This window comes from Chenopodium album, chromosome 11 (genome assembly GCF_948465745.1).
Source record: "Chenopodium album chromosome 11, dcCheAlbu1.1, whole genome shotgun sequence".
In the NCBI taxonomy this organism is placed as follows: Eukaryota; Viridiplantae; Streptophyta; class Magnoliopsida; order Caryophyllales; family Amaranthaceae; genus Chenopodium; species Chenopodium album.
In genome coordinates, this window is record NC_137844.1 from 10,833,866 (window position 1) to 10,850,312 (window position 16,447).

Genomic DNA, 16,447 nt, shown 5'->3' on the forward strand with positions numbered 1-16,447 from the left:
TCTAAGATTGCTGAAAAATTGAAAGTTGCAAATGAACTGTTTCCAAATAATCTGCTTCTAAATACTATTGGAGATTTTATAGAGAAGAGATTGAAGGAACCTTCAATCTTAAGTCAAGATGAAGAGATATTTGGAACATAATCTTTCTTGAGAGCTATAGATCATGCTGAAAGGGAATATTTAGAGAACAAGCAAGCTGAAAAGAGGGTAGCAGCAAAGGGAAAAGGCAAAGTTGGAAAGGATTTTGATCCAAGTAATCCTTGGAACTTGCAGTTGGATGCAACTCCTACTACACCCAGTCAAAACCCTTCAGCACAAGAAGCTGTGATCACAGGTGAGGGATCTGGATTACCCGACCTAAAGCTTAAGTTAGGTACTGGAAAAGCACCTAAAAAAGATGCTAATGAATCAGTTTCGTTGCAAGAAAGGGGTGATTTTGAAAGCATGTTTGATCAAGCTGAGTATGACAATATATTTGGAACCAAAAATGTGACTCTTGATGATATTTTGGGAAAACCTACAGCTAGTAACTTTCAATACCAAGGGTAATGCAATTCTATCTTGAAACATTTTGAAAATTAGATGTTGTGCTGTAATTTTTTGAAAATCGGCAAGTAGGTTGTAATATTTTGGAAATACTAATTTGGTAGAACTAATATGTAATTAAATTAATGTAGTGAAAGTGAAGAGCAAACTCAAGAATGTAAATTTTTTGAACAATTATATTATATATATATATATATATATATATATATATATATAGGATCAGGTTATAATGAGAACCTAGTTTATAATAGGAATTAGGAACTAATACGGACCGTTAGATCTTAACAAAATTAACGACTAAGATGTAGTTGCACGTGTGGTCTTTGAAATCGATAATCTCGTTCTTCCCTTTTCACAAACTCAAGCCACTTTCTCTCTCCTCAAGAACATATGGAAGATTGCAATTTCTCTCCAAATCCAGCTTCCAAATTTTCCAATTATTGTAACTCAAATTTTCAGTCAAATACAGGTATGATTTTAATTCAACGTTTTGAATTCCTTCTCTTTGGATTTTTTATTTTGTCAATTTAAGGCTCAATTTTTTTATAAAGAAATTTAAGGCTCGATTCTGATTAGTTTTGCTCGAAATTTTGGCAAATTCACTTCTATTCAATTTCAAAATTTTGGTATTTGTATTTCAATAATGTGTGTTTACATTTCATCAAAATTTAAGCAAAATCAAGCAAATGCACAGTAAATGTTCGACAAAATGCCCCAATGAATCCTATTATTTTATCAATTTCAAATATAGATGGAAACTAAGTAAAAGTAAATTATTTATATTTTTAAGTAAATCGAAAGACTAAATGATATCTCAATCACTTCCTCATTTCTATGTCATGGTTCTTTGGTTGTTACTTTGTTATTAGGAACTTATTTGTGTTTGATTTTTATGCTCTTAATTTCTACTTTATTGTTGGTGAATCTTTTTGTTGTATATGGGTGCTTAGAGTATGTTATAATTGCTTTTGGAGCTGATTCACCTCGCGATCATATTTGAGACATTGATATCAATCGTGGTTTATTTTTTGATTTGGTGTGAGGGTTTTAATTGATATGATGAATTTGTTTTGCTCAAAGTAAATTAAAAAAAAAAAAAACAAGTATATCATAGAATAATTTTTTTCCCTGAAATCCTTCAACTATTAAGTGTTGTGCAAGCTGAATTTTTATTCTAGAACCTTTAAGTGGCCTTGAATACATTTCCACTTAAAGTAAACTAGATGTCTTTAAAAGTATACTGAATAGCTCCCAAAGTAGATGATCAAATAGTATATGGTTGAGGACTTTTTCAATAATCTTCAACCATAATGAATGCCACTTGCTCATGTTTTGTGCTGATTTTTAAATAATTGTTCTGGTGTGGATTGATAAATTCACACAAAGATTGCGGTATGAAATGCAAAACAGCGACATCAGGAAAATAAGGCAATACATGCAATTCTTTTTCCCTATAGTTGCACACAAGCACTACTATTTATTGTGCATCAACATGTACAACAGCACAGTGGATATAATTGATAATAGAAAGCTACCCATGCATATGAAAGTGAGTGACAAATATAATGGTGATCCAGAAAAAATGGTAAGTTTCTAAAGTCACTTTGTTCAATTAAACTACATTACGTGTTCTATTAAACTACATTATGTGTTCATTAAATTGAAGGTAAAGTTCAAATATTAATATATACTTCCTCTGCTCCATAAATATTACAACAATTACCATTTTAGGAAGTTTTACAAATATTGCAACATTAGCTTATTTTGTACATGCTTTCTTCCTTTCTCTCTCTTCATTACATGGGTCCACATTTTTATTTCTCTCTATCTCTCTCATCACTTTTCATTTTTCTTAATTATTGTGCCCAACACCCTTGTTGCAATAATATTGGAGCAGAGGAAGTACTATATTTTAATTTCAGCTTGAAGCTTTCTCATGGTGTTTGAAAAGTCAAGGTTACAATGAAGGTTTTATAAATGTGGTGAAGACTTTCGAAATGAATCTGATTAAGATGAAATGGAGAAGCAATTTAGACTATAAAAATTGTGGTGTGTACTTGATGAAGCATATGGAGACATACACTGCAGAACCCTTAGAAGAGTGGGTTTGTGACTTGAAGCCTAATGATGTAAGTTTTTAAAATCTATTGTTCATTTGTTTCATAACTATCTTCAAATCTTTAAATTAATTTTTTGTTTTTTTGGTTGCAGATTGATGAAATCAGGAAGCTCAGGGTGAAATATTATGCATAAATTATTCTGAATAACAGCAACAAAGAAGGATACAAAATCAAGATGGCAACTAGAAGAAGATTAGTTGAAAGTTAATGTAGTAGGTTTTTTAATTTTGGTGAACAAATGTAATTTTATCAACTTTTTTTTTTTTTAACTTTGGTATTGTTAAGTTTGGGATTATGAACATATTTTTTTCTTTAATTTGGGATTGAAAACAAAAATGTTGTGATATGTTTTCTTTATATATTGTGATATGTTTTCTTTATGTTAATATTGTGATATGTTTTATACTTTAATGAAGAGAGCGAAAGGATAAAGTATATAAAACCATGTAAAAAATATTTGTATATTAAAATGTTATAAGAATATTGTATATTGTTACAAATTTAATAAAAAAAGTAAACATAAAGAATACAAAATATCCTAATTAATAGTTTTGTCAAAAATGGATAACATTGCATCATAAGAAGAAACTTTAGAAGATCCAGGAGCATCACACCCTTCAGTCCTTACATTCTGCCCAGCACTAAAATTCTAAAAAAAAATTCAAAAAAAATTAATAAACAACATGTTCAAAATAAAATAATGAAAGTTCAAAAATCATAAAACAAAGTTCTAACTTACTTGGTACCATTTACTCTTCTCATAGTCAAAGCCTCTATTTTGATTGAATTCAGATCCTTTTCTGTTTATAGATTGAGAACCATTTCTCACCTACAAATTTAAATTAAAATATCAAAATATGAAAATTTTACATTAAAAATCAATTTAATGAGTAAAAATTTACATTTGATGAGGAAGCTTGAACATTAGTTGCTATAAAGTTACTTGAAAATTGACCACCAAAAACTTGCAAAAAAAATTCTTGTATGTTCAGAATTGTATTCAAAAAGTTCAAATACTTAATAAACAAGTTAAGAAATTTTACATTTGCTGAGGAAGACAGAACATCATTTCTTGAAGAATTACTCATCTCATATTGAATGCCTCTGTTTTCATTAACTTCATATCCTTTTCTTTTCTTAGGTTGAGAATTATTTATAACCTACAAAATTAAATCAAAGCAATGAAAATAGTGTTAAAATAAAAAAAATGAAGAAATATGTTTACATTGACTGGAGGCTGAACATTAGTAGCAAAAACTTTGGTATTAGTATTAGAAACCCGACGTCAAGACAACTACAAGAAAATGAAAAAAAAGTCAATATTATAATAAAAGAAAAAAATCAAATTAAAATTCAGCTTGTCTAATATAAAAATTCACATTTGATGAGGAAGGTTGAGCATCAGTTCTTGTAATGTTACTAGAACCTTGACCCCCAAAAACCTGCAAAGAATTAATAGACATTTAGAATGAAATACAATATGTTCAAATTCTTATTAAAAAGGTCCAATAAATTTTTACATTTGATGAGGAAGGTTGCACATCATTTGTTGATGATTTACTCTTTGTACTAGGACCACTTTTTTTCTTTGAAAGTACAGAAAGATTTGAAACTTCTGAAGTAGGATGTGAATAAATCAATGGATTACCATCATCATCTAAAACCTACATAAGAAAACAAAATTATTGATATGTTCATTTATATAATAAAAAAGTTAAAAAAAAAATAAAAAGTTCAAAAGTACCTGAAACAATTTTTCAGTAGCAGGTCTAGCTTCATCTTTATACTTATCTACTTTCTTTTTCCAACCTTTAGCCTTATTACATACTTTCTCAACAACACTTTTAGGCCTATAATTTCTATCACCCTTCTTCCTTTGTATCTTTAATAGGTTGTCCTTCTTCATCAATTTCTTGACAATCTTCAACATCATCAACATCTACAATCTCAACTGGACCCCTAACACTCTCAACCTTTTCACGTAGCATATCAAAAGTGAACTCAACTTCAACACTAGCCTCAACGTAATCTTGGCATGATGTCACTAATTGAACAAACTTTCTACACATTTGAGCTTTCCAAACAGCAGAAGGAACAACATTAACATTAACATCTTTGTAATTATCTTCATCAACAACATGGCTACACATTGCCTTTTTAGTCCACCTTTTCATTATATACTACTCTGGAATCTTTTGAACATAATGAATATTGTATATACGTAAAGAATGAGAACAAAGCAACCACATTTCACTCCAATATTTACAAGTGCAATTAATATTGAAAGTGAATTTCTCATAAGTAACTTTATGCCTAATGAAATCCTTATTAGGCCTCTAAACATAATAACAAATAGTCTCATCATTTTCATACTTCATCTCTTGAGAACATGAAATCCCTTTTGCAAATTGTTCTTCAAATACAACATATGCCGAAATGGTATAAATCTCCCTAGCATGTATAAGCAAGCTAACATTAGCAACTGCAAGATGACGGTTACCTCTCAAAAACCGAAAATCTTGATTGCTTTCTTTACTCCTCCACTCTGATATAACATCAAGAAAACTGCTGTAAAAGTCACATAAACCATCTATTTTGTTCAATCTATTGGAAACCGCATTATTGGTTGTTTCACTCCTTTGTGATGATAAAACTCCACCTGAAAAATAATCTTTTGAGTGTGCTGGACACCAAAATTCTTTGATATGATACAAATGATTTAACCAATCATTTTCAGTACACTTGTACTTTGTCATCATTCTACAAAAAAAAAAAAAAATGGTTCAGAATAAAAACAGAAATGTTCAAAGATATTATGGTATATGTTCTAAATAAACATTGTGTTAATATTAAATAATAAACAAAAGACCCTACAGAATGCAAAATACAAATGAAAAAACAAAGGTTCAAACATTAACTAAGAGTTCAAAACAAAATAAATAAAGTTCTGAACATTAAAAAGTTACCTAGGCCAATAATGTTCAAATTCTGCAATACTTTCACAATACTTGAGCAAGTAGTCAAATATTTCAGGGAAGTCTCTCAGAATTCTAAGTGATCCAATGTTGGTTTTGGAGTTCTCAATAAGATGCCAAGTGCATAAACGGTGTCGAGAGCTAGGAAATATTGCTCTAATTGCTGCAGCAATAGAAGGCGCTTGGTCCGTCATTATGGTTATGGGATGACGACCTCCTCCCATAGACCTCATGAAAGACTCAAACAGCCATATAAAGCTGCTAGTCTTCTCATCTAGTACAAAACCCATGCCAAACATTATATTATTGATGTGATGATTCATGCCCACAAAGGGTGCACAAATCATTCCGTACTTCTTAGTTTTATAAGTGGTATCAAGTACCATTAAATCTCCAAAATCTTCATAGTCCCGCCTCATTCTTCTATCCCTCCAAAAAAAAGCTAACAAGGGAACGTTGTTCATCTAACTCAAACTCGTAATAAAAATCAGATTCCTTAGCTTGACGTTCAGCAAAATATTTCACCAAAGTATTGCAATCACAACCATCCATTCTACTTACTTTTTCAGCAGCCAATGCATTATAAGCATCGGAAGAAGTGAATCTAAGATTGGGAGATCCACCAGCCTCTTTACGCAAAGCACGAATAGAAGCCGAAACCTTAACTCCACTAGCCTTCATGGAACTTATAAACTTCAATTGCTCACCTTGAATTTTTCATTGAGACCTAAGAAGATGTCTTTTCTCAAGTGGAATCATAGCATGATTATGAACCATATTATGATGAACACAAGTCCAAACACCACGATTATCAATCACAAAATCAACATAAGCTTCACAACATGTACGATAATCCAGGTTATGATACTTCCTTGGGATTTTACTTGAAGTATCCTTCAAACCAGCATTTGAACACAAATATTTTCTACCTCTCTAAACCTTTGATCTACCAACATAACGTACTACTCCCTTCCTCATACTAAAACCATGCCTAAATGCATATCAATATCAATCAATATATATATTAAAAATCAATGGCAAGGATTGAAATCTTGCCACGTGTCACCAATCTTGCCACGTGTCGCCATGTCACCCACTATCATTAGTCATACATCAATATTTTCCCTTTAAAATTTATGATTTATTAGCATTAATATTTGAACTCATAAACTCTTATTCATTAATATTAAACTTTAACTAACCACCAATCCGATGACATCTTATGATGATAAAGTTGTATTAAAAAGAGTTACTCATATTCATAAATTTTAAAATTTTAATTGTAAACTTATATGTGTATATTAAACAATAATATGATTTCAAAATTAATTTTATTTCTTTCATTTACCCAACCATAATTCATATAGGTTATAGTTAATAAAAATATATAACCATGCAAAGCAATTTTAAAGGTTTTTTTTCTTTTTAACCACAAAATATGTTTACTCGAAGGAATTTATAATGACAACTGAATGATAAAAAAAATCCCTTTAACAAATAAAACAAACTGATACAATATAACATTTAAGATGCTGCATATTAAATAATGAATTTTGATTTTCAATTATATTTAAAAAAAAATTAAAAAATGATATTATTTTTATAAAACCAACAATATGTTTCATTATATTTTGTTATATTTTTTTATATACAAACAACGACCCGGGGCATCGTCCGGGTCAAAAAACTAGTTCATTATACATTTCGTATGCTTCATCATCACTTCTAACTTCTTTCCTCGGCACTTCAGAAGTTTCACCTTCCTTATAAACAATTGCATTCGTACTCACTACAACAAAAACATAGGTTCAAAAACAATATTTATTTTGTTCAAAAATTTCAATAAAAAGTTCATATATCTAACAAACATAAATTACGCAAATCAAATAATATTATTATGATTCCAGAATATTCAAATTAATCAGAAATGTTCATATATGTCACTGTAATATTCATAAAATAACAATAGTACCAACAGAAATTACGCAACTCAATAGAAATCCAATAAAACAAATTATAGAAAATACAGTTCAAAACCTATTTCGATTTTAATGAAAAATTAATAAAACAATAACAAAATCATTATAGATTGCAAAATCACAACATTAATGGAAAAATTAAATTATAAAAACAGAAAAATTAAAATTATAAAAACAGAAAAAATAAGATTATAAAAACAAGAAAATTATAATTATAATTATAAACATATGAACAATTAATCAAACATTAAAAAACCAATAATCAAAACATATCAAAATCAATTTCAATTGCAAAATCACAACATATTAACAATTAATCAAAACATATCATCAATTTCAATTGCAAAATCAATCACAACACAAAATCTGAATATAAGAATCACGAAATATAACCTAATTTCGAACAAAAAAATTAAAATAAATCAATAATCTAACCTGTAATGTCAATAATATCCATTGATGAAGAGCAAAAAAGAGAAAAATCAAAATCACAAAAAAGAGGAGAGAGAAAATAGAAGAAAGAGGAAATTAGAGCGAGAAAAAGAAGAGCAGTAGAGAATCGAAGAAGAAAAAGGAAAAAAAACGGAGTATATTTTCGGAAGAATTGAAGAATTGAAGCAGAAAATTAGCGCGAGAAAGAGAAGCAGTAGAGAATAGAAGAAAATTTAAAAAACAACAAAACGATGTCGTTTAGATTGGTGGTGCACAGAATATGTATGCACAGTGGTGCATATTAAAAATTGCGTCTTTTCAAGGCATGCATGTAATATCATGTTGGATCTGTTTCATTATGTATTTCTAAGTATATTTTACTTAATCTAGGAAATCAATAGTTAAAAAAAATTGTGCATGAATGATAACAAATGTAAGAATTAATATTGTAAACTAAAATAAAGGAGATAATATCATATTTTTTTAATTGGTGTTTTAATATTGAATAATTAATTCATTCAAAAATCCTTTGTACTTTGTTATAAATACAGTTTGATCCCATTTGTTAAGATTTCTAAAATTTGGTTCGTTAAAAAATAATTTTTTTTCCACAATCTAAACTTCAAAAATAATTAAATTGATAAGGAATCCTAAAAATTCACGAAAAACAATTTAAACTTTAAAAATGAGGAATGCCCAGTTGGTTACTAATTGAACTAATAATTCACAAAACTGAACTCGTTGCAACAAAATTTAAAATATAAACTAAGGGCCTGTTCTCGTAAGCTTATTTTTAGTCCAGTTCAATTCAGTTCAATTTAGCTCAGCTCTAATCAATTCAGTTCAGCTCACAAAAACAAACCCTAAGTCAACCATAAAACATTCGATGCCTACAAAGTTAAACTAATCGATCTAAACACGATCCAACCAAACCATTTGACATATCTTTTAGCCGTTTTAGGGGTTGAAAGATATTGAAACATAATCAAAAGTGTCCTAAAATCATACGAAGTAGTTTTGAGTGTTTGACTAAGGTGTTGTTTGGTTGCCATGGAAATTAAATTTTCATGGGAAATTTCAATTCATGGGAATTTTCAATTCATGGGAATTTTTTTCCCTTGTTAAATCCCTAGGAAATTCCTTTATTTTGTTTCGTTAATACTAAGGGATTTACAATTCCCATGAATTAAATTCCCTTGTTTTGTTTGGTTGACATTATCTAATTCCCATGTATTATACCTACTTTAACTACTTTTGTAAAAAAATGAGGGTAAATTTGTAAATTCATATATATTTACATGAGGGGATTGTGAATCAGCTAGGGTGGTTTGGTGATTAAATTCTCTCATGTTATGGGAATTGGAAATTACCATGGAATTGTGAATGCATGCCCTCATAATTTCCATCTTTTGTCAACCAAACAACATTGCATATATTAAATTCCCATGAATTTCCAATTCCCTCATTAATATATGTCAACCAAACAACACCTAACAATCCAATTTGATCTACTCCCTTTTTTCACATCTTTGATATCTACTGTAGAATATAATCGCAAATAAAGGAAAAGATGTCCAAATTACAGCTGCGTTGAAGCCGTGATTTATGTTTCTCTCCAAACATTCCAAATTTCTTCCCCCCTACACCTTCCTCAAGCCGTCTTTTCTTGCTTACTTCCTCTTCATACAACTCAACCCCAAATTTCTTAATCAAACCTTTTTTTACTTATTTTAATAATCACTCGCAATTCATTTTTTAGTTGAACCATTTGGTTAGTGTCAAAAGGTTAAACTTCTAACCAAATAAAAACAAGGTATTTTTATTTTAAGAGATCTGTCTTAGTTATTGGAAGTGGGATAGTACTTGGTCTCATGTTTTAGTTATTTAGACTTAGTCCATAATTTTTAATTTAACTAGTTGTTGTACCGCGCGGTACCCCAATTGTATCGGGTATTCGGATTTGTAATTTAGTATTTGATATGCCTGATCATTTTGATAAGTAGTGATCATATTGTTTTGTTGTGAAAAAATAAATAAGCTATATTGGCAAGAAAACTGAGAAGTTGGAGCTAATTTCATTGCCACTAAATCTGATACCATTTACATTATATATAATGACAGTCATATTTGAAGGAAATGTACATTCTCTTCTAACTTGTTGATAGTGGTACATACTAATTTATTTAATGAAGACTCATTAGTTGTTCTAATCAAACATTAATCGTTTTGGAATCATTGCTGGAGCGTTAGGACCAGCATCATACATTGGTGTTTTTCCAAGATTCATAAATGTACCATGCTGTGATTCCCAAATAGCCACACAATGAGTTCCTTTCAAATTCAAAATTAAAAGAATATGAAAATATCATATTGTCATGATAAATTTTAAAATACCAATGAAGAGCGAAACGAGTGAGAATCACCAGCCATCTTGTGTTAGATCCTCAAACACTGCCATAAGCCCATAACATCAGTACGTCTTCAAATGATTGGGTTCAACCGTTGCGGTAAACTTCCCTAGATTTGTGGTCGCAGATCCTCTCACCATTGGCATATCATCTTGACATAATTGTTTTTATATTGACCTTAGATCTGTATTCAGCATATCAGGAGCACTTGGATAAGCAATGTGAAAAAGCCCGCAAGCGGACACTCGGGCTGTGAACCATTCTCCTGCTGCTAGAGCTGTCAAAAACCGAACCAAACTGGTGAACCCAAACTGGACCGGAAAGGAACCGAACCGTTAATAACCCGTTTTTTGGAAACTGAAAATCGACCCAACCCGAATTTTTCTAGACCGAATTTGGACCGAACCGATTTTTTGAGAACCGTTAATTCCCGACCCGTTATCACGTCGAACCTTTATAACCCGAAACCGACAACAACCCAAACCGAATATGCCCAAACCTGATTGTAACCCGACCCATTTTAAACCGAAACTGTTTAAACCCGACAAAAACCCGATAAACCCGAACCGTTTGCAACCCGCAACCTGCTGTGATCGAATCGTTTACAACCCGAACCCGATTGTAACCGACCCATTTTAAACCGAAACCGTTTAAACCCAATAGAAACCTGATAAACCTAAACCGTTTGCAACCCGTAACCCGTTGTTACCGAACTGATGAGATTCTCACATGTTAAATTTGAAGGATAAGATTAGTAATAATAATAGTAATTAGAAAAAAATAATAAGATTCTCACATGTTAAATTTGAAGGATAAGATTCTCCTATAATTTTGGAATATGATTATTTAAGAGGACAATATAACAGTATTGGAATACATGGTTGATTATAACTTATAATATTAATATTTTTGATACTAATAACCACTTTGTGGTCAAAACAACAATATGGGGGTGTTTGGTAATAGGGAATTGGGGGTGGGAATTAAAATATAACATGGGAATGGGCTTGGGAATATTTAGCATGAATTCCCTACATTTTATTACTTGGGGGGAGGAGGTAATATTTTGGGGGGAATTCACTAAATTGTTAAAAGACAATATTAACCCTATTTTGTGGCATATATATACCATACCTCTGTTGTTCAGTTCATTCTACTTTATTGGGCGCCATTTTCACTTTCATTTGCCGCCATTGTTGCTGTGAACAAGGTAAGTTGCTTGCTTTTGTTTTTTTAATTTTTTTTTCCCATTTTCGATTTTTTGTCTTGTATGGTTAAACATTCAACTCTCTTGTTAATTTATTCTTCTATCCTGTTTGTGGGGGTAGGAAATTTAGCTTCAATTCAAAAAAATTGTAGATCTAGTCATCCATGTATGCGTAGTACTTCTTTGTTCTTCAATTGTGTGAAATAATATGTTTAATGTGTTATTGATGAGCAATTTACTAATTTTTTAGTTTTAATTTGATAATATTTGCTATATTGTTAGGATCTTGTTAACCCATTACATTAATGTAGTTAAAAATTGCATTTTTGACCTTTTTGCTAATAAAATCGTTTCTACATTATGTTAGTGTTAATTAGACAAGTACCTTTTTGCTACTTTGTTCCAACTGCATGTTTGTGGTGATAATTCTATTATAAAGAAAGTGAAAAGTTTGTTTAATTTATGTCAGTATTTTTTTTTTATATGAATGTGTATGCGTCTTGCTACTTTTATAATCATGAAATGAAATTGTACTTTGCATTGAACTAAATCTCCTTGCTTGTTTAATTAAATACAAGAGTCTTGCTCTATAATTTGTGTACCAAAAATGTGTTTCATACAGAATGGGTCGAGATTTTGTCAATTTTAAAATTCATCATGGAGGTTCGTTTTCGGAAGATGGAGTTTTAACTTACAACGGAGGTCAAGAGTCTATTTTACGAAATTGTGATGTTGATCGGCTATCATATTTTGAGATAGTTGACATGATAAAAGACATAGGTTTCAATGAAGGGGATAAAATATATTACACTATTCCTGGTTATAACCTTGAAACTGGCATAGATGAAATTCATGATGATCAATTTGTTATGAGAATGTTGAGGTATCGAAAGCCAAATGTCTTTCTTGACATTTACATTCAACATGTTGATCAACATGGTACTAGTGGCAATGCAAACGATGAGGATATTGATGAAGATGTTAATGTAAATGAGGTATTTTATTTAAGTATTAATCAACATGTGCCTTTATAATATTCCCTTTTATACAGCTAACTGATTTGGTGTGTGCCTGTGTGGTATGGAGATTATCTTTGTTTAATACATAAATCTGAAATGTGCTACTTGTTACTTTATCCTTTTCAAATTTCCAGCATCCATGTATGTAACTTACTCATACTACTAATATATATATATATGTGTGTGTGTGTGTGTGTGTGTGTGTGTGTGTGTGCGCTTTAATTTTTTCTGCATTTTATTGACAGCCATGGCATGTCCACCTGCCAACAGAGAAATTTTAATCTTGTGGCATTCACTGAGACAACGTAGGGTGAAAATATTAAATGTTCTGTATTGCTTTATGCTTATGTTGATGTTGTTTAGGAGGTGTAGATGTAAGATGTATAAGGAGCCCTGTTGGTATGATCCTGTTACCCGTTCAAAACACTTAAGTGATATGATAAATAGGAATGACACCTTATGTATAGAGCAACTTCGTATGGATAGACATTGTTTTAAAGTGGTGTGTAGTTTGGTTCGAGAATATGGTGGTTTAAAAGATACGAGAAACATGAGTGTGGAGGAAATGGTAGCAATATTTTTGCATATAATTGCATATGATGAGAAAAATCGGGAAATAAAATTTGATTTTCATCAATCTCAAGAGACAATAAGTAGGCATTTTCATAATGTCTTGAGAGCAATTTTAAAGCTTTGGAGGATATTACTAAAGACCCCTCAACCAATCCCGGGAGCTTGTGCCGACTTGAGGTGGAAATGGTTTGAGGTAAAATAGTATTGAATTAGAAGACCTTTATTAGATATAAACTTTATTAGTGCCTGACATAAATATCTGTTTTGTTATAGAATTGCGTCGGTGCTTTAGATGGGACTTACATAAAAGTGAATGTGAGAGCAGTTGATAAGCCAAGATATCGGTCTAGAAAGAATGATATTTCTACAAATGTTCTTGGTGTATGTACACCAGACATGCAATTTATTTATGTCCTAGCTGGTTGGGAAGGCTCAGCTGCAGATGGAAGGATACTTCGAGATGCCCTTTCAAGACCAAATGGTCTTAAGGTTCCTCATGGTATTACATGTGTTATAAATTTAGTGTTAAACTTATACATTGTCATATATAGTATGCATAGTATATATGTGATGAGTAATGTGACTAAGAGTTTCGATTTTTTGTTTTTTTTTTTGTTTTTTTTTTTGGTTTTTTTTATAGGTTGTTATTACCTAGTGGATGCTGGTTACAAAAATTGTGAAGGATTCCTAGCGCCTTATAGAGGACAACGTTATCATTTACAAGAGTGGACTAATCCGCCAACGAAGAAAGAGGAGTTATTTAACATGAAGCATGCATCGGCACGGAATGTCATTGAGAGAACATTTGGGTTGCTGAAAATACGATGGAATATTTTAAGAAATCCATCACATTATTCTATAGAAACACATACAAAAATAATCTTAGCACGTTGTTATTTCCACAATCTTATAAGGCAACAAATGAATTATGAGCCATTTGAGAGAGAACTAGATGAGTATATAAGGTCATTACAACCAGATGTCAATGTCATTAATACAATAGAAACATCAACACAATGGATTCGTTGGAGAGACCAACTTGCCCAAAAGATGTGGGATTCTTGGAGACCTAGAAGGCGTACTTCTGTGTGATATATTTGTTCTTGTTGTCTGAACATTAAGGCATATTGTGTGATATTTATTAGTTTTCAATTTTTTTAACCATTGGTTTTTGCTACATTTTCTTACCGAACAATGTATTATCTCATTGTTTGATTTGCTATACTTGGTGTTGTGTCTGTTTCATTTTTTTTAGAAGCTTTTAACACTATTTTTTCATTATTATCTTTTGCTATTAATCTCTTTACTTAGCAAATACTTTGCCTATAATATGTTTCAAGAAGTTCAAGAGACAAAGGAGCAATACTCTGTCAGCAAGTAGAAGAGAAAGGAGAGTTTGGTCTGCTAAGGAAGAGAAAATACTTGTTGATATATTGTATGAGATGAATGACTCTGGTTGGAAAGTTGATACTGGTCACAAGTCCGGCTACCTTACTTATATTGAGAAGGAGATGGGAAAAAAGCTGCCAAACTGTGACCTTAAAGCTGATCCGCATATCAAATCAAAAATTAAGATCTTGAAGAAGCAACTTACATATATCCTAGATATCCAACAAAATGGGAGTGGTTTTGGTTGGGACGATCAGCTTAAAATGGTGACTGGAGACAAAGATATATTTATGGAATGGGCAAAGGTGAGGTTACTGTTTTCATATGCATGGTATATTATGGTTACATAATCTCCCTGAAAGCTTGATTGTTGCATTGTGATTATTATGTTATCTTTAAGTATCTTACTTATCTAGTGATTGAATATTTAAGTTATATTACCAGCATCGAGATGGAGCTGCTCCTTTGTACAGGAAACCCATGATACACTATGATAAGCTTGTTGAAATATATGCTAATGATTTGGCAAAGGGAAGTAAGGTTAAGGGTCCAGGAGACCAATCTGACACTGATGAAGATCACTGCAATAAGAGTGAAGTTCAACCTGAGATTCAAGTTGCTGATGAATCTACTTCTCAAGTCCGAGGTACTAATAATAGTATCCCCAATTCTTCTGGGCAATCATTGAAAAGAAAGTCATGTGAAATTGATCCACTTGAAGAGCAATTTGTTCATATTTCCAAATTTATTACAAGCTTATTAGAAGTGGAGAAAGAGAGTGCATTAGCTATGACTGAAATTAAGAAAGCATTTGTACATGAAGTTGATGTTCATGAGCAAACTAGCGACAAGAGAAAGCAATTGTTTCAAGTCCTTTGTGCACTACCTGGACTTGACCCTGTGCAAGTGGTGAAAGCTACACGTCTCATTGGTCAAGATGTTGCTAAGATGGATTTGTTTTTCAATATGCCTGACGACTTTCAAGTAATCTTTGCTCGACAAGAGATTGGTGATGCTACATGAAGTATAACCTTCTGTTTGGTATAAATGTGAAGTATGCATCAATACCACTCTTGCTTTTGGGTTGTTATTACAACATGTTACTATGTTAAATATGCTTTTCTGAATATGAAATTTTTTTCATTTTGCAGGTGGTATAAGGTTAACCGTGCAACATTTTGAAGATAACTAGAATATGCTTCTTGGATATATAACTTTATTTATTATGGTGGTAGATGAAGTCTATCTTTTGGATGTAAATGTACATCATGCACAAGTGGTTTCTTTTACTCTAGCTAATTGGTTGACAAGTAGAATATGTTTTTGGGTATGAAACTTTATTTTGCAGATTGTATAAGGTTGATCATGATTATCATTTTGCTTAATCCCATATGTAAATGGACGTCCTCTACTTGTGCTTCTCATATATGATAAAGTTAAATAAATTACTATTATCATTTTTGTTTGCTTGAATAATTGGAAATTAGAATGATGGAAAATGTTGTATATACAGGATGAAGGGAAATACAAGTGCATAATCTGTAGTATACTAGTCATCTACTCCAAGTCAAATGTAAATATACAAAGGAACAAATTAAAAAGAAGTGCAGGTGCAAAAAATCACAAGTAACACTTTTTTAATATGCAATATGACAATAAAGGGGTAATCTTGTAAATTTTGCTTTTAATCCCTCTATTATTCTCACATACCAAACATAGGATTTAAAATTTCCCAATCTTATTTCCAAAATATGCCAAACAAGGGATTGAGATTATTTCATTAATTCCCACCTATTAAT

The 16,447-nt window shown here is 31.1% G+C and overlaps 1 protein-coding gene and 1 long non-coding RNA gene across 2 annotated transcripts; one reads left to right on the plus strand and one right to left on the minus strand.

Annotated features, from left to right (window-relative positions):
• The first annotated feature begins 914 nt into the window (after positions 1 to 914).
• LOC145568552 (uncharacterized) lies at positions 915 to 3,046 on the plus strand. The gene is made up of 3 exons (XR_014095841.1): positions 915 to 1,015; positions 2,444 to 2,675; positions 2,758 to 3,046. It is a non-coding gene; the product is annotated as an uncharacterized LOC145568552 (long non-coding RNA).
• A 1,956-nt stretch (positions 3,047 to 5,002) lies between these two features.
• LOC145566274 (protein FAR1-RELATED SEQUENCE 5-like) lies at positions 5,003 to 6,060 on the minus strand. The gene is made up of 2 exons (XM_081625741.1): positions 5,633 to 6,060; positions 5,003 to 5,426 (listed from the first exon to the last, which is right to left on the minus strand). Exons 1-2 carry the CDS (start codon positions 6,058 to 6,060, stop codon positions 5,003 to 5,005), a joined length of 852 nt encoding a protein of 283 aa, XP_081481867.1.
• Positions 6,061 to 16,447: the final 10,387 nt, after the last annotated feature.